At 53.7% G+C, this 18,202-nt stretch overlaps 1 protein-coding gene across 2 annotated transcripts in view; it reads left to right on the forward strand.

Annotated features, from left to right (window-relative positions):
* The window catches only part of MAPKAPK2 (MAPK activated protein kinase 2), a 44,962-nt gene extending 28,818 nt beyond the window's left edge, over positions 1-16,144 (forward strand). The window contains exons 2-10 of one of the 2 annotated variants that reach the window (XM_047076733.1): positions 10,742-10,881; positions 11,072-11,145; positions 11,417-11,496; positions 11,979-12,105; positions 12,722-12,797; positions 13,203-13,327; positions 13,650-13,735; positions 13,855-13,935; positions 14,429-16,144. In XM_047076733.1, the coding sequence (XP_046932689.1) occupies positions 10,742-10,881; positions 11,072-11,145; positions 11,417-11,496; positions 11,979-12,105; positions 12,722-12,797; positions 13,203-13,327; positions 13,650-13,735; positions 13,855-13,935; positions 14,429-14,572 (933 nt within the window). In that variant the 3' untranslated portion in view covers positions 14,573-16,144. The remainder of the gene's footprint in view (positions 1-10,741; positions 10,882-11,071; positions 11,146-11,416; positions 11,497-11,978; positions 12,106-12,721; positions 12,798-13,202; positions 13,328-13,649; positions 13,736-13,854; positions 13,936-14,428) is intronic. The other variant, XM_047076734.1, reaches the window with a different exon arrangement.
* The last annotated feature ends 2,058 nt before the right edge of the window (positions 16,145-18,202 follow it).

The raw sequence follows: 18,202 nt of genomic DNA on the forward strand, positions 1-18,202 counted from the left end.
CTTAGAGCCTCAGCCCCATGAGGGGCCCTCTTCCCCCTCCCTGGTTTTTCTGACAGCTTTGCACGTAGGATTAAGACAGCCTGCAGTCATTCTTGCGTTTTCACAAGCGCTGCTCGCTCTAAGAGCCCACGCCACTCTCTTGGGGTCTGTCCTGTCTTCAGTACCCGAGCTCATCGGGGCTCCCTGTGCTGTGGACTTAACCATCGGTGGCTGCTTCCCCCTCGTTTCTTTCTCGGGGGTTATTATGTTTTACGTGCTCAGAATCTACTTCAGAGGGACCAGACCTTATGTTTCGAAATGCATTCCCCTGTGGGATCTGAGCTCATACTGCTCCGTTGAGGCAACATCTAAATATCGGTTTTCTGCAAGTCTAGGCTAAACAATTGTTTTTGTGCCTGAGTTTTTTCTTCCCTCCTTTGAACTCTAAAATAACAAGGTTACTTCCTCCCAATGTGGTATTCTTGTTGCTATTGTTTGTGCTAAGATGTTTTGTTGTTCCTACATAATTTACTAGATGTTGCTTCCTGGTCAGAATCTGAAGGAGCATTTCCCTTCCTTGCACCTCCGGCTGTGTGACAGGTGAACTCTTAAGAAAGGCACGGCAAGAATTTATCAAGTGCCATGCTCTTAGCAGACAAAAAGAAAAGAAAACAAAACAAAACACCTTGCATTTCTCTCTGTCCGATGCCCTCGTGTTCACGTTGGGTGATGCGAGCTCTGTCTTGCATCTGGGCCATTTTTGCTAACAGCAGGGAAGAGTGATTCATACCTTCTACCAGTTTATTCTCTCGTAGGTTACCACGGGCGTTACTTAACCTCTGGTTCCCTTGCCTTCTCTCCTCACTCTGCTGACTTTCAGTCTTGGGCATGAGGAATTGTTTCAGGGGTAGGGTGTGTGTGTGTGTGTGTGTATGTGTGTGTGTTGCCCTGGTGATCTGTAGGACCCTTCTTGTCTTCCATTTTCTGTCTCTCAACTCTCTCCACCTCCCATTAGATCTGTTGATGAAAGTGTATGCACCATGAATCTCATTCCACTTCACAGGAGAGTTGACCATGACCTGGCACTTATGGCTGCTAATTAAGAATTTGAATTTGCTTCGTCAGTTGCACAGGGTCAAGTTGATGGGGGCTGCATAGGCCAGAAACAGTGTCTCTGACCTCCTTCCGTCTTAATTTCTTTTGATACTTTGTCTATCTCTGTGGGTTTTTTAAAAGTTGTACCTAGACGCTGCAAAGAATGTGGCATTTTCTTCTTCCTGCCACTCTGATTTTGGCTTCAATCCAGCTGGGCGCGTTTAGTGTGTTTCCTTCCCACCACTGTCTGCCTCGTGTGCAGGGAAAGATGCTTTGTATCCTGATGTAAGCCATTCTGTTATACAGCCCGCCTTTTAATTTATCAGCAAAGTGTACATTGTGTCTCTTCTGCACTAAGCTGTGCGCTGGGCCGGGCAGGTGCAGAGATAAATGGGGCAGACCTGTGAACAGGGCTGCGTAGGGAGCCAGGGCAACAGTAAACTAATAGCAGCAGCTCAGGGTTTGCTTGTCAAAGCGTCGCTTGTCGTGAAGATAAGACCCTGGAACTTAGTGTCTGAACCGGGTCTGCATCTTGGCTCCGGCAGTTACTAGCCATGCGTCCTTGGCAAGTTGCTTCCCCAGGACCTGTTGCCACACCTCCGCATGGACTCAGCAATTGACTATTCCAGAGGGCTGTTCGGAGGTTTCATTATAACGTGTTTTCTAAATATAAAGTACACCTGACACGTGGTTGGTGTGGTGTACACGAACATTCCTCTTTCGATCATGAGCATCTGCTGGAAGAAACACAAATATCTGTGTCCCCCAGTCCGTCAGTTTCCTGCCTGAGACTCCAGCGTGCTTGACCTTGTGCGGTGCTCATTTCCACAGGAGTCACAGGTGGTTAGCAGCGGTGGTCTGGGGCCTCAAGCTGCTCTTTTTCATATTTGGGTTAATGCTCTTCAGGGAGACATCAGGCCTTTACATCAGCCGGGTAGCCCTCGTACTTTGAACTACGCCGGGTCCTTCCTCCTGCGGCCAGTGTGGGATCTCCTGCGTCTGGTCCCCTGCCTCGATAGTTGGAAGGTTGACTTGCTTTGGGTCACACAGAGCTGGGTCAGTCTGAGGGCAGGGGTCAAGTAAGAACTGAGGCATAGTGCACCTTAGAATCTAAACCTCTCGGCTTGATTTTTAAAAAGAAATGCATGTAGATGGTGAGATCCAAATATTACAGAAAGATATAAAGTAGAAACGTAGGGCACCTGGGTGGCTCAGTGGGTTTAGCTTCCGACTTCGGCTCAGGTCATGATCTCACGTTTCTTGAGTTCCAGTGCGGCATTGGCGTGGAGCCTGCTTGGGATTTTCTCTCTCTCCCTCTCCCTCTGCCTCTCCCTCTCCCTCTCCCCCTCCCCCTCCCCCCCCCCCGTTCTCTTTCTCTCTCTCAATAAATAAAGTAAAAAAATAAAAAATAAAAAAATAAAGGGGAAAACAAAACAAACAAAAAAACACAAGTTTTTCGGTAGAACCTTCTCCTGGTAGTCAACCCTCTTAACGTTATTTGGGATAAATACCTCCAAAAAAATTGTGAGCATCTGCAGGCCTGTGTACCTTCTCCCCTGCGCCTTAAAAAACAAAACAACAACAGACCACCCAAATGGTATTATTATATTTTCTATTCTGTTCAGTATATTTTTTGGACGTTTGAAAAGCCCACAAAAGAAGAAAGCACTACCTTTATTACCACCGTTTACAGTGACCCATTAATTAACCTTTTTTGGTGTGTTGGCTTCTTGTGTTCATGAATATACTTTAAAAGTTGCTTAAGTAATGCCAATGAAAGTCCATTAAACAAACCAGGATGGTAACAGTAAAGCCAAAGTGCCATCCTGTTCTTGGTCTGCCCTCCCATAAACATGGTGTATGCGGCCCCGCGTCTCTCACAGCCTGTGCACCAAGTTCTCTGGTGTGTAGGTGCCTGCCATCTATCTGACCAGCTCTGAAGTGTCAGACATAGGTCGTTACCAGTTTGGGGGCCATTAAAATGCGTTAGGAACATATTTGTGGGATGATTTCCTAGCTGGGCAATTACTCCGTTCAAGGTTTGAACATGTACAATTTTGATAGATTCGGGCCAAGTTCCTCTATACTAGTTTACGTCCCTACGGGGTGTATGAGGGTGTACCCTTTCCTCCCAAATCTTGGCATAAACCCAGGAGTTTTGTTTTGGTTTTGGTCAAACATTAAAACATATTTGCCATTCTGGTGACATTACTGTCTTGTTTTTGTAAGCATTTCTCTTTTCACGAGTTGCATGGAGAATCTCTCATTTGGCCATCTGTGTTCCCTTTCTTTGAACTGCCTGGTCGTCTTCTTTGCCCATTTTTATATCGGACCGTTAATCTTCTACAATTGGTTTGTCGGAGTTAAGTTAGCCTTTATCTGTCATGTGTTGCAAATAGATATTTTTTTAATTGTCATTTATAGTGTGACTTTTAAGTTTCTTGCCTTTTTGTTGAACCTTGGTCCTTTGTGGCTCCCCCAGGAAGGTCCTGGAGAGAGAGGGCAGGAAGCACAGGGAAGGTCTAGCTGGTGTGGGCAGTGTAGTGTGGTTCTTTCAAGGCTTTTAGTACTGGATTCCCCGTTATAAGTTCTGGCTTTGTTTTGGGTGAGGATTTTTCCCTATCACAATAATGAAAGTAACAAACAGAGAACCACTTTGACCTCACAGCCAAATATTTGGGACTGTGTGTGCCAACGAGGGACCCAGATGCAATACTTCTGTGTATCTTTTATGTCAGTAACCTTCTAAGACTTAAAAACTCTATTTGATTTCTCCTTAGGTCATTTTCTAGGGGAAGGTCATCACTAGCTCCTCATTGCAGAAGTTCTAGAAGAGGGCATACTCCCCACCCCCACGCTGCCAGGGATTTAGAGAAAGGTCATTTCAACCAAGACTTACCTGTTCATCATCTCTTAGGTTCCTGAGCTGGACTAGATGTGAAGAGACAAGTGACCATGTGTCCAGGATATAAGGATCTCTCTGTCATTGGGGGGGGGGGGGCGAGAGAGAGTCTCCCCACTACCACTGCTGATTTCTGACAGCACCCTAGCCCCCTGTTTCGTTCTTTTGTAGCACAAGTCACAGGATGTAATAAACCTTTTTAGACTTTTTGCACCGTGTGCCTCCTGCATCCCAATGGAGGCTGCATGGGGCACAGGCGTGATTTGCTGTGTTCTCTGTTACATCCCAGCACTCTCCCAAACGGCGGGCTGTGTGAACTGGGTGCTGCAGATGCTTGCTGCGTGATGGCATCCTGGGGGGGTGGGGGGGGGTGAGCTCCCGCTCTGCGCTCTGCGTCTCCTCCCTGGTTCCAGGTCCAGGGATGAGGGCTGTGAGGACAGTGTGTCCCAGTCCTGTGGCCTCGTGACCTCCCACATCTCCCTCTTCCGCTAGCACAGGGCTGCGGGGGCCAGTTCCGCAGGCTTCAGGCTGAGAGGAGAGGCGTAAAGAGCTTTGAGCTGACGCAGACGCCCGCTGGCTGGGGAGCTGGACGGCCAGGTCAGGAGCCAGAGGGGACAGAGGACACTGGGGCGGGTTGAGCTGCAGTTCTCAGTGTCTGCCCCTCCTGTCGGGGAGAGGGGTGTGGGCACCTGCCCGTGGCAGCCTGCACCTGCTGGCGTGAGCTGCCTTCCCCCTTCCGTGGATGTGGGGAGACCTGGGGGTGGGACGACGGCCTCTGGAATACATTTGGAGAGCTAAGCGTCTTTCTTTGCCTCTTAAAAAGTACAGATGCTCATCGTAAGTCACCTGGAAGAGAAAGATACAAGAAAGTTAAGTTACTGTAATCCTCCTTTTCAGGTAGAATTACCATTAGCGTTTTACTGAGTATGAATGCCCTTCCTTTTACACCCTCCCCCCACAGATGTGAATAAATGTATAGAGCTGTACTGTACCTAATTAGGCTTTGTAACTTGCTTTTTTCACTTACTGTCAGATACTTTCTGATGAGCAAATTTGAGGAAACGAAGATTGGGATTTGTGCTTCAAAGAAAAAAAGTAGAGTGCCCCCATTGACAGTGACTGATGGTGACTGAGAATCTAACACACAGGACTCCCTTACTGACGAAACATTCAGTTCCAACATTGCAGTAACGATTATAGATTGTATAGGTAAACACACTTCTAAACAAAAGCAACTTTGACTGCTTATCGCTGGGCCTTCATTAGCTGTTTCTGGTTGATGTCACTGACCCGGGACATACCTTAAGGCCCCTCTAGGATAGTAGCTTTGGGTAAAATTCTCTAAGTGGGATTTCAGGATCAAAGGGTTCGTACGTTCGGGCCCCCACTTTTGGCGTTGATATGTGGACAGTCATGGCAGATTTTGTGCCTTTGCCCTACCACGGGGCGGTGGAAAAGGGGCTTCAGGAGCAGTGAGAACAGGCACCGCATCCCAGCCCTGCCACAGGCAACTGCTGGGAGACCTTAAATGGATTGCTTGGCTTCTCTGAGCCTGAGTTCTCTCATTAGTAAAGTGGGATGCGCCCTCCCAGTTGGGTACGAGGGTTCCACGTTTGGAGTCCTTAGCACCCGCTTAGCACAGAGCACCCCGGAGGACAGGGGCTCCCTTCCCCCTGCTCCCTGGGGATCCCGCTCTCCACTGGAGTGCTCTCTTGGACTCACGGCAGCAGCCCTCCTGCCCACGACCTCCTCTTTCCCTCTGTGCCTCAGAGCGACCTCCTCTTTCCCTCTGTGCCTCAGAGCGCCAGCTCAGCACCGCCCTGTAGTCCAGGAGGAGGGCGGGTGCACGGCACACGGGGGCCTTTTCCCTTGACCTCCTGCTGCGAGTGACGGAGGAGGTCTGGTTTTAACGACACCCCACACACTTGCGGACACACGCAGTGCCTGACTCAGACTCTTGGCTCCTGGTCAGTCTTGGGAAGGGATGTCTTCCTCCTCTCATTACGGGTGCACCCGCCCCCAGCTGTCCGGTTGGTCTGGGTGGCGTAGGGAGGGAGAGGAAGAGCTCAGAGCTGGGATGCCAAAGACCGCCTCCCTTCCAGTGTTCTGGGTCCCCCTCCGCCCGGTGCCTGGAGCTATTAATAACGCCATAAACCAGGTGGGCGTGAGCGGGATCCCAGCTGCCCACCCCGGTGGGACCCTGAAACGACCTGGGTGGGAAGTGGGGGCAGAATGATAATAGCAAACACGAATGCGCTGCTCACTGTGTGCCCTGCACTGCTCTTAGTAACTTACATACGTTACCTCATTTAATACAGGCGAGTCCTGTTATTACCCCCTTTTAAGTCCAAAGGGATTAAAAACTTCCGCAAGGTCACGCACCTGGCAGATGTTGGAGCCTGTGAAGGGGATGATCCCTTGGGGCCTGCGGCTCGTTCCTTCCCCTCCAGTCCTCGTACCTGCTTTGCTGGTGAACCATGCTTCAGGCCCTGGGCTCTGTTACTTCCCATTTCTCTGCCTCAGCCAGGTTTAGGATGCTGACCACTCCTGAGCCTTTTCCTGTGGCCCCACAGTGGAAGATTTGGTGACTGGGGAGATAAGGGGGACCATAAGCAACCAGCAACAGGGGCCCCATTCCTCGTCCCAGAGCTTCCGGCAAATTGAGGCTCGGAACAGGGTTTGGGGAAAGCTGCCACGTCTCCCTCGTTGCCACTGTCATCCTGGAGGTTCCTCCCCAGGCGGTGGGCTCTGTGGCCTTGTCCCTGGCCCTCGCCACACTTGGTGGGTGGCCTTGTCTATTGCACACGCGATCATTAGCCTTTTCCACAGTGCGAGAGAATTTCAGACGCGGCGTGCGGAGTGGAGGGCGGGGACAAGTCACAGCATCTGCTCCACACTTAGTGTGGCTTAAAATATTTCATAAACCCTTGCAGGCTTTGTGTGTTGTGGCTTCTTGGTGAGAAGACCCTTCCTTCCTTCCTTCCTTCCTTCCTTCCTTCCTTCCTTCCTTCCTTCCTCCAATCTGGTCTGGAGCCCTGAGAGCTGGAGACCTGGGCCCTTTGGCCTCCACTGTCTTTGTCGTGCCAGAGGAGTGAGCCTTTCCTGGGTGACTCTGTCGGCTTCTGGTTGAACCTGTTGGTGGCCCCTGGCAGCACCACGGGAATCCTGTTTCTCTCTCTGACTCTTCTCTGGCTAGGGGCTCATGCACCCCCCCCCCCCCGCCCCGCCCCATCTGCCACCACCCCCACCACTGTTCTTTACTTAGCTCGCTTTTCATGTCCTCCCTGCTGGCTGTCCACACCCCACAGCTGTCTGCAAAGCCTCTTTGGCTCTTCAGGCTCTTCCCCCACGACATCAGCCCGCCCTCCCCCCTACCCAGTCGAAGGTCTTGCCTTCGATGCTTGTTGGTTTTCGTATCCCTCCAGCGATTTCTGATAAACACGTACCTGGACGCCAGGCACCAGTCTCCATGGGAAATTCTTATTATGTTTCTTGTAGAACTTAAACATACGACTCTTTCCGGTTTGTTTGTTTCGCTGCATCTAATCCCGCTTTACAGATGAGGAAACCCCTTGCAGAGAGGGAGGTTGGCTTAGCGGACCGCGCGAGGAAGCACAGAGCTGGGAAGTGAGGTGCGCGTGGCTCCTGAGGCCAGCGTGTTGTAGTGGGTCCGTCTGGCTCGTCTACCAGGAGAAGCGTTGTGTGTGGGCCTGGAGGCGGGATGTGAACCCAGGCCTCCTGACCCCACATGCTCTTCTGCCACGCGGTCTAACCCGTCTCAGGTTGGAGCGCCAGCTCTGAGTTCGTGGGAGGGCCAGGGAACACGCACTTGGGTTTTGGGCATTGGTGGTGTCCCCGCCTGGCACAGCTCTGGTTGGTCAGAGCCCGGAGCTGGTTTCCAGGTTGTGGTCACTGGGCTGCAAACGCCAGCCCGGCCTACGGTCTTGCTGGTGACGTCAGCGGGCTCCAGCCCCAACTCAGAGGCGATGGAGAGAGTCCCTGTGCTGTGGCAGTTACGCCGCTGTTTACAGTGATGAGTGCCTTCCTGATAACAAAGCACTCTTAGCGAGACTATTTCATGAGATGCTTACAATGGCTCTGTGAGGAAGGGGGCCAGCCAAGTGTTACCCCCTCACTTCACAGATGCAGAACAGGCTTAGGAACGTAATGACCTCTCCCAGGGAATGCAACCAGAAATTGACAAATTCCAGACCCGCACGCAAGACCCTCCTGATTGTAAATCCATGACCTCGAGTTGCCTCTGAGTAAATCTGTCAACTTTGCTTCTTCCTCTCTGGGTCTCGTAGTCATCTAGGCACCTGTAGGGGGCGAGAGAGGTCTTTCCTATTTGGCTGTTCTGAGAACTTTTGCTTCTGAACCATTTGAACTTATCACCCATATAGCACATTAGCTCACTGGGTCATAAGTATTTTCTGTGTCTATGTCCCCTAGTACCCTGATTCCTCCCGCCCCAGCTTGAATTCTTTCAGATTGGGACTCTTCTGTTACGTCTTGACGTTCAACACAATGTGGGACCCAGTAAGTGCTGACTGAGTTGAATTACATGCAAATGAAATTGGTCAGTACCTCCTCCTGCTTTCCTTAGAGCATGGGAAGGAAAGTAAGCTTTTTTCCTGGTCCATCCAAATGAATTAAAGTTGAAGGTGGCGGAACTCAGAACATGTGCAGTATCCCCAGATGGCCACGAGGTGGCAGTGTGACCCCACAGGAAACTTGCCTCCTGCTTGCTCCTTAGGAGACTGAACTATCTGGGCACCTGTCTGGGGATTGCCTCTGCAAGGTCAGTCTGCACTTGCCTGTCTGGAACTGACAAGTCTCAGCCTCCAGCTCTCCTTTTAAAGACTCGTGTCACAGAAAAGGCTTGGGCTTTAGAACCCACCATGCTTAGATTCCAACCCTGGCTCTGCCTTTCCCTAGGAACTTAGCCCTGGACACGCTATTTGTCTGAGCCTCAATTTCCTCGTCCCATAAAATGGCAGTTGCATCTTGTTGACACGAGCACTGGGTGTTGTTGTATGTAAGTGACGAATCACGGGAATCTACCGCCGAAACCAAGAGCACACCGTTCACACTGTATACTTGACAATAAATTATATTAAAAAAAAAAAGGCAGTTGTGCAGTTAGAAAAGGCCTAGGATATCGCAGACCGTAGCATGATGAATTCTAGTTTTATTGTTGGAAATTCCTGTGTTTGCCTTTCACCGCCCTCCGTGATCTGGCTTCATCCGGACCCTCTGATCTTTCTTTCCAAGCTTTGTGCACTTTGCAGCAGGTCTCTGAGTTTTTGGGCTGCATCACCCATCGACTCCAACTCCACTGCCTCCCAGTCAGTGCCCCGATCCCCACTGTTTTCCTGGCCTGGATGCCCTCCCTTCTGCCTCGCCATTTCCTTCTCAGCCTCCACCGCCCTTAAATTACTGTGTAGGGCTAATCTTGACTTCCCACAGAGATGGTAAGTCTCTCCGGGTCTTTGTCTTAATCACTTTGGCATCTGTGCTGTGCGCATAGCGGACGTTCTGGAATGAAAGCCATGGCTCTGGTTATCGGGCATAGACCAGGCACTCTGCTAGGCGCTTTGCGGGGTGGTTCAATCCTCGCAACTCTATCCCCATTTTGCGAAGGAATAGATCAGGGTGCCTTTGGCTCCGCGCAATAAAAGAACTCTCCTTAAAAGCCGTTTAAATAGTAAGGAAAGATTCTGATCTTACCACAAACAAGTTCTGAGGGCGGGTTCTTGGTGTCAGCAAGGATCCAGGTCGTTGCCTCCTCTCCCGGTTGCTTCCTCAGGGCATGGACTTGTCCTCTAAGGCGGCCTCCTGTATGGCACTAAGGTGGCTGTCCCCGTTCCAGGTACCACGAGCAGGAAAGACGGCATGGGTTCCTTGTGCTCCCTTTAAGAGGCCTCTAGCGGATTTTTTACAAATCTCATCTTGGCCGGCGTTGGCTCTTAGGCTTGTTCCAAAACTAGTCACTAGTAAAGGACTAGGAATTAGTGAGACTGGCTTGGATTAATCAAGATTCAGCCCCCCAGGTTCCATTAGTGTCCCTGGCCACCTGGTCCGGGGAAGAAGGCACAGGAAGGAGGCTCATGAGTTAAGTAAGGAATGTGCTCAAGGTTGCAAACATGTAAGAAGGGGCATTCGAACCGCATCAGGCTGACTCCCTAGGCCATCGGTTGGTCGAACGAAGTATGTCACAGAGGTAGAAAGCACCTTGCTCTGGATTTGGTGTGCTGGGTTTTGAGGGATCTTGGGGGTCCCTTTTCTTACTGATTCTGGAGTCCCTCCCTTCTCCAGGCCCCTTTCTATGATTGTATTCATTTTCTTTCAGCCTGTCTTTCTCCTCATGCCTCCTTTACTAACCCCTGTCTCCCAGTGCCCGACTGCTGCCTGCCTTCTAGAAAAGACTCCATGCCCATGGCTAGGAAGGGCCCACCTGGATAAAATGGTCCATGGGCTGATTTCGGTGTAGTTGTCAAGGCCCCATGGAGGTCATCTTAAGGTTTCTTTCAGAGCAGATAAGGGAGCTGCAGAGCTCCAAGTCAGGATTTAGGGGGAGGGGCCAGAGAAAATGCCACAGGAGCTGGCGGGGGACCAGATGGGAGTGGTGGGGAGTTCTGGCGAACCAGCGTGGATGTCCGTGGGCACCTGGGCCACGGCCTTGGAATAGGCCTACCCGGGGCGACAGCCAGCTGTCCTCCTGCAGAGACAGTGCAGTGACACAGGTGGCCGTTTGGCTTGCAGATGCTTCAGGACTGCCCCAAGGCCCGCCGGGAGGTCGAGCTGCACTGGAGGGCTTCCCAGTGCCCACACATCGTGCGGATCGTCGATGTCTACGAGAACCTGTACGCGGGAAGGAAGTGCCTGCTCATTGTCATGGAATGGTACGCACCCGTGCCCGTTCTGCCCCTTGCCCAGCCTGTCCCCGCCTCCCACTCAGGCCCCTCTCCCTCCGGGCACTGCCCAGGCCTGGACCCACAGCTTCAGACATAAATGCTTCATTTCTTTTGGCGGGCGGTGGGGAGGGGTGGCGGGAATTTGTACCCGTCGGATCTGACTGTGGCTTTGTTTCAGTCTGGATGGCGGAGAGCTCTTTAGCCGAATCCAGGACCGAGGAGACCAAGCGTTCACAGAAAGAGGTAGAAAGGGTCTGTTGTGGGGACGGGCCTTGGCAGGCAGGGGTGTGGGAAGGGGGCCTCTGCAGCGCCTGCTCTCTAGGAGGGATGCCGAGGCCCACGGCCTCCTCCAGCTTGTTGCCGAGGCTGGCATCCGCAGCTGAAACGTGACCGCTCCCCATTTCTTGGTTTCTAGGGTGGGTGGTGGACGTAGGGAGTCTGGGGCTGCACTGGGGGGTGGGGTTTCAAACCCGACAATGCATCTTGTGACCTTCTTTCTCTCTCCCACCTCTCACGGCTACAGAAGCGTCAGAAATCATGAAGAGCATCGGTGAGGCCATCCAGTATCTGCACTCAATCAACATTGCCCATCGGGATGTCAAGGTACCAGCCGTTTATTGCCGCCCCTCCCCCTGACTGAGTGTCGCGGAGGGCCGCAGCCGTGGGACCGCGGTGACCCTGGGAAGGTTTGTCCTTCCCAGGAGTGTCCTGCAGCCTTGCTGCCTGGCTCCTGAGGGCACAGTAGGGCGGGGTGCCATTCTCTGCCCCACGGTGCCTGCCCGCTCTGGGCACACCCCCAAACCCAGGAGCAAAGCCGCCTGTGGCTGTGCCCAGCCCTGTGGTCCTCACCTTTGGTTTCTGTGTCCCTGTGATGTTTGCTCGTGGTTGTCTGTGTTAGTCTCCTGTCTCCAAGCACGCTGTAAGTTCTCAGAAGGCAGACCCCTGGTCATGTATGCCCGCCTGATTGTTGATGACTGTTGAATGGAGGAGGGAAGACAGGAACGTCACGCTTCTGATTCTCATAGCCCCTCAGAGGCTCAGCAGAGTTGCCGTTTCTCTGTCTCTCTCTGTCTCTCTCTCTGTAGCCTGAGAACCTCCTATACACCTCCAAAAGGCCCAATGCCATTCTGAAACTCACCGATTTTGGCTTTGCCAAGGAAACCACCAGCCACAATTCTTTGACCACTCCTTGTTATACGCCGTACTATGTGGGTAAGTCCCAAGGAGGCCTGGGGCGCCCATCTGTCCCCAGGGCTGCTCTCACACCCTCCCTCCAGCTCTCGGTGCCACCGGTCCTGGGAGAATCATGTCCTCTGACCCTTTCTGGAGCTGGTTCTGATGTGACCTGACCATAAGTAGGGCTCATCAGAGTGAAGCTGGGGTTGAGGCATTATGGGAAATTTTCTGAGAGTATAGGCAGGATTTTGTGCCCACGTGTAATTTCCCCAAGAAGGTCGGTCCTTGCCATCAGATTCCCAGTGGAGTCTGGGACACAGATTTGGTTCTGGGGCCCCAGCTGACTGGCACAGAATAAACACTCCGAACGTGTTTGTCGAATTAAATGGACAGCATGGGTTGACAAGGCTGTTCAGTTCAGGAATTGTTTCGGTCTCGAGACTCTAGCCCCAGGGCTCCTCTTGGAGGAGGGTCTGTTCCCCACCCCCAATCCCAGCACTGGGTGATGGCTGCTCCCCCCCCTCCCACCCCCAGCTCCAGGACCATCATGAGGGGCTGAAGGGCTGGGAGGGAGAACATGTTCCACAGAGAAATGGGAGATAGCACAGTGCTCCCAGGGCCAGACCCACCCACAGGGACCTTTGGTTTGCAGCTCCGGAAGTGCTGGGTCCAGAGAAGTATGACAAGTCCTGTGACATGTGGTCCTTGGGTGTCATCATGTACATCCTGTGAGTGTGCCAGGGAGAGGTGGGGGGGGCGGTGCTGGGCTGGGGCAGCGGGGTGGAAGGAAGCCTGTACCTCTCTGGGACAAGAGGAAGGAGCGAAGGTCAGCGTCCCCTTCTGGATGGGGTTTCCCTGGGAATCCCCGGCACGTCTCCTTCTCTCAATGCTTATTGGATTCTGGTAGCCAAGCGGTGGCTATAAACTGATAAATGGGCAGGAAACTGTGCTTTAGATACTCCGCATGCTGGATTTCTGGGCCCTGGTCTTGACTTCATACATTGTGCCTGAATCAATGAGTTCCAATTTCTCTGTGACCTTGACAAGAAGAAGCCCGTTTCTCAGCCTGTTCCTGGTGCAAGGCCCCCTACGTAATACCAGCGCTATCCCTCTCTTCCTGCGTCATGGTTTAGGCTGTGTGGGTATCCCCCCTTCTACTCCAACCATGGTCTTGCCATCTCTCCGGGCATGAAGACTCGCATCCGAATGGGCCAGTATGAATTTCCCAACCCAGAATGGTCCGAAGTGTCAGAGGAAGGTAAAGACCCCAGGCCGGCACGTGCGCGTGTGTGCACGTAGGTGTCCCGCTCGTGGGGGTGGTGTGGCAACGGGTCTGTACCTGTGCTTGTGCCCGCTGGGTGCGTCCTGTCGTGTGAAGGGCCTGGCGCGGGGCCAGGGCTGTGGGGCCACGCGTAACCTATCAGGTGGTGCAGGCGTCATGCCCTCAGCAGCTCCTTGGGCAGTCTGCCTCCATGCAACACCCCCACCCCCGAATCTGGGTTCACCTTGCAAACTTTGGGAAGAGGCAGAAGAGGGAGAGTGGCCCCTGATCTGTCTCTGTCCCCCGCCCCACCCCCCAGTGAAGATGCTTATCCGGAACCTGCTGAAAACGGAGCCCACGCAGAGGATGACCATCACGGAGTTTATGAACCACCCCTGGATCATGGTAAGCCTGGTAGAGGCCGGAGAGACCTGGGTCCATGGGAACCGTCCCTCAGGGTGAGGGTTCAGCCACCACTGTGCCCCATCCCAGGCTGTCGCTTAAACTCCTTTTCTCCCCATCAGCAATCCACAAAGGTCCCTCAGACCCCACTGCACACCAGCCGGGTCCTGAAGGAGGACAAGGAGCGGTGGGAGGATGTCAAGGTGAGGGAAGTCCTGGCTGCGAGGGGCTGGGGGGAGGCGGCTCGCCAGGGGTGCCCAGGCGTGGGTGGGGGCAGTTTGGGTCTGCGCTCGCTCACCCCGGGGATCTGTGTTAGAACAAGAGCAGTGACTCTGAGCCACTTCCCCGGCCAGGCTGTGGGCCGGGGACTCTGCGTTTATTCCCGCTAAGCCCCCCGCTCACTAAAGGGACCCCAAAGGCTACTACTCAGGGTCACGCAGCTATTAACAGGCTGGAGCTCACGGGACTCCTGGTCCTCTTCTTGCCTTCCTGCGGGGTCGTTGGAGGGCTCAGGGAGAGCAGCAGGATGCCGTGCCCAGGCTCCGGTGACCCACGCTGGGGTCCAGGCCGCTGTCGGCCCTGGACCCACTAACTAAGCAGCCTGTCCTCTCTGCTCCCACCTCCCGTCGCCCTCCCCCTGCCCTCGTGTCTCTTGTCTCCCGTGTCTCCCCCTCGGTGAAACCCTCCCCTCCCCAGGAGGAGATGACCAGTGCCTTGGCCACAATGCGCGTCGACTACGAGCAGATCAAGATAAAAAAGATTGAAGATGCGTCCAATCCTCTCCTTCTGAAGAGGCGGAAGAAAGCTCGGGCCCTGGAGGCCGCGGCCCTCGCTCACTGAGCCTCTGAGCCCATCCCACTGCACGGCAGGGCAAGCAATAACTCTCGACCTGGATATATTTTTTAAACGAAGAGACACAGAACTGTCCCGTTTCCGCCTCCCCTCCTCCTCGGCGGCATGGAGTCCGGAGCCCCATCAGAGGCTGAATCCTGCCTTTGGTTCCAAACGAACGGCCACCTCAGAGACGGGGAGGCCGGGAGGTTGGGGGTGGCGTGGAGAGAGAAGGGAGCAAGATGCTCTTGAACCCGTGCTCATTTTGCAATTCTGTCAGTAATTTGACTTAGAATTTTTATGAAACTTCTTTTATTGTTCCTTGCCCCACTCTGCCCTCCTGTTCCCCAAACCCCTTCCTCTGGACGTGCAAGGGTTTGGGGTTTGTTAAAGGGTATTTGTGGAAACTGTTCTAGGGCGTGTCGCTGTGTGGTCCCACTGCCCTCTCCTTCCCCACTACAGCCTGAGGTCCCTGCTGGCCGAGGCATTCTGGGAGCTCGAAGCCATGCAGGGCCGGGGCTGGGATGCCACCCACCTCCGCTGGAGCCCTCAGACGTGTGCCAGACGCACAGAGGCGAGTGTGAGTGTGAGTGTTTGTGTGTGTGTGTGTGCGCGCGCGCATGTGTATGTGTGCCCGGATCTGTGTCTGGGACTGCATTTGAGGGGCCAGGGGCAGGCAGGGCTGCAGAGGGAGGGGCCCTGCTGTGGCTCAAGAGCCTTCACCCTCCCTGGGCCTGCCGTGCCCATGTCGGGTCTGCCAAAGTGCCTGAGAAGCCTATCCAGATTCTGGGCCAGGCCCTCCGTGGCCCGCCCGTTAGCCGGTTCTGGGAGGCAGAGAGGAGTGACTTAGGCACTGGCACAACAATCAGGAAGACTGGACCACCCCCCGTCCTCACCCCCTGCTCCCTAGTTAGTGCTGGTCCTCGTCCTCTGAGGCGCTTAGCTTCCAAGTGGCCTCTCCACTTCTCCTTCCTGCCATTCTTAACCCACTCTTGTTTAGTTTTCCTACATTTTTAGCCACTTCTTAACAGGCCTCCCCTCTGCCCACGTGGGTGAGCCTGGGCAGTCTAGAAGTGATGCACAGCTTCTGCGTTCTGCTGTCTCTCTCCTGGGCTCTGGAGGCATTGGCGAGCCACCCCATGCGGGCAAAGGCAACACCACTCAAGTGCTGTTGTGTGTTGGGGGGGGGGATCCTTCACACCAAAGATGTCCCGGCTCTGCCCCCCCCCCCCCGTCCCCACTGGCCACTTTCCCTACCCCAAACAGCTCAGCTTCACGTATCCAGGCCAGTGAGGGGAGGGTGGGGAGGGTGGGGAGGGCCCTCCCCCAGTGTTAATGAGCAACCTGGGGAGACGTCCTCTGTGCCATGGTCTTCGGGGCTGTAATCCTTCAGCTTTCGTCTCCCTCAGGGGCAAGGTGGTGGAGGAGCCCCCCGGCTCTTCTCTGGGCACAGGGGAAGGCCCTTCTCGGAGGGCCTGCAGCGCCTCCCTGTCTCTGGTGGTGTGTCCAGCACTCAGATTGTTGTAAACTATTGATGTTTTGTATGAGCGAAACTGTCTTTACTAAACAGATTTAATAGTTGAAAGGTTTCCTTGCTCTTCCTTCACGGGACTCAGCCCTTCTACCCCCCTCCCCCCATTTCTCTTCTTCCCACAGATGGAGATGGTTCTGTATGTTGGGAGGGCAGAGTCTGGGTGTCCTGGCAGGGGAGAGGACGGGAGGGCCTCCGGGGTGAGTGGGAGCCAGCGCCTGTCCCGTCCAGGGTCTGGCCAGGATGTGTCTGGTGTAGGGGCATGAATGCTGCTGTCCTTTATAGCAGCATGGGGTGACAAGAAGGGGTGGGGGGCCCATGCTCTTTTGCGAAATACTGAATCAGGAGTGAAGCTGTTTCTCAGTACTTGATTCTTTGACCTGTTTAGCCACAGCCAGGTGCTGGCCTGGGATGGGAGGAACTTGTTTCAAACCCTGGGAGAGACCAGGGGAGCAGGTTGGTGTAGTTCCTGAAAGTTCCAGCAGGGGGCGATAGGGATTAGGCTTAAACCAAAATACTCTACATGGACCTGGAAGAGCCCTCTGTGTTCACAGGACCCAATTCCCGCCAGTTCACGGATGAAACTAGCAAGGCCCAGAGGTGGGATGTTTGGGGTCACACCATGGGTTGGCTTGCAGTAGGGCCTAAGGTAGAAACTGGTCTCCTGACCCCATTGCTCTCTCAGGAAAAGAGAGGAAAAACAGTGCACCCGAGTAGTTAACTTCCCATCTTCTCGCATGGTCCTCAGAGCTGACTGGGGAGAAACGCAGGGCAGGGTGGTTACCCCTGCTTCACGATGAGGGAACTGACTGAGGGCGCAAAAATGTACTGGAGCTCACACGGCTAACTGGTTTGGACTAGAACTCCGGATCCAAAGGCCTGGGGGGGGGGGGTTTCCATCCTCACACCTGACTGTGGCTGGAGGAGGGGCCTGCTTATCCCCTCAGTCATTAGCAGGATCACAGCTCCACTGCTCAGGCTGGTGGGCTCAGGCAGGGCAGCCCCTGTTGACCCCCGACCTCCACTTTATACCCCCTGAATGGATTGTTGAGGCTAGTTCCTAGCTTGAGACCCCACTCAGTGTTCTAGAAACCACCACTCAGGTGAACCATCATGAGCTTTTGTGTTCAGAGAAATCCAGTTGTGTTCTCTGCGCTGACACAAGTGTCAGAAGTGACGAGAACTTGGGGGAAGAGGAGCCGAGGCCAGATAGGAGGGGAACCAGGGTGAGAGGGCAGAAGGGCATGGTCAGAGCTCCATTGTCTTTGGAGGCCGTATCCCTTTTCTGTTGAGTCCTTGATGCATTCCATGGCTTAAAATGGCACAGATGTAATATCTTACAGGTCACTGGTCTGATAGGGTCTCACTGGGCTAGAATTAAGGTCTCAGCACAGCGGTATTCCTTTCTGGAGGCTCTAGAAGATTCCGTTGCCTTGCCTTTTCCAGCTTCAAAAGGCTTCTGCATTCCTTGGCTAGTGACTTTTTTCTCCCTTCTTCAAAGCCAGCAACATCACATCCCTCCGATGCTTCTGTTGTCCCCGCTTTGACCTCCACTCTTAGTGACCTGTGTGATGAGACTGAGCCTACCCAGATCATCCCGGATAATCTCCCCATCACAAGGCTCTTAACCTTAATTCTATCTGCAGGGTTCTTAGGTCCAAGGATCAGGATGTGGCATCTGCAAGGCACCTGCTTTGCCACAGAGGCCTGTCCCACAGCTTTCTCATCCTCTTGTCCCCACACGTTGACACTCATGTTTGCTGCCTCTTCTGTCTGGGTCAGCCCGGCTCAGGACGCTTGTGGCCAGAGACCATTCAGCATGGAGTTGGTGTTCAGGGAGGACGGCTGGGGTGAAGGGCCCCGAGGGGCCCGGCTTCATGCATGGGGCCTGCCCATGCCTTTGCACTCCTCCCCATGCCCCTGACCCACACACGGGTGGCTCTGTGACTCTCCTGCTAAACTCCCAGGTGGGATGGGAAAGGGAACTTTGACCTGATGACAAATGCTGGCCTTCTGGGGTGCAAAAGACAGAGCGGTGTGATTCCTGAATGCCCTTAAGTGCTGTAAGATGTAAAGAGGGTCTAAGGACTAGTCTCCAATTTACCTGA

The sequence above is a fragment of the Lynx rufus genome, unplaced genomic scaffold (assembly GCF_022079265.1).
Source record: "Lynx rufus isolate CCGP_SWC_20201006 ecotype Redwood Valley unplaced genomic scaffold, mLynRuf1.p SCAF_15, whole genome shotgun sequence".
Taxonomy (NCBI): Eukaryota; Metazoa; Chordata; class Mammalia; order Carnivora; family Felidae; genus Lynx; species Lynx rufus.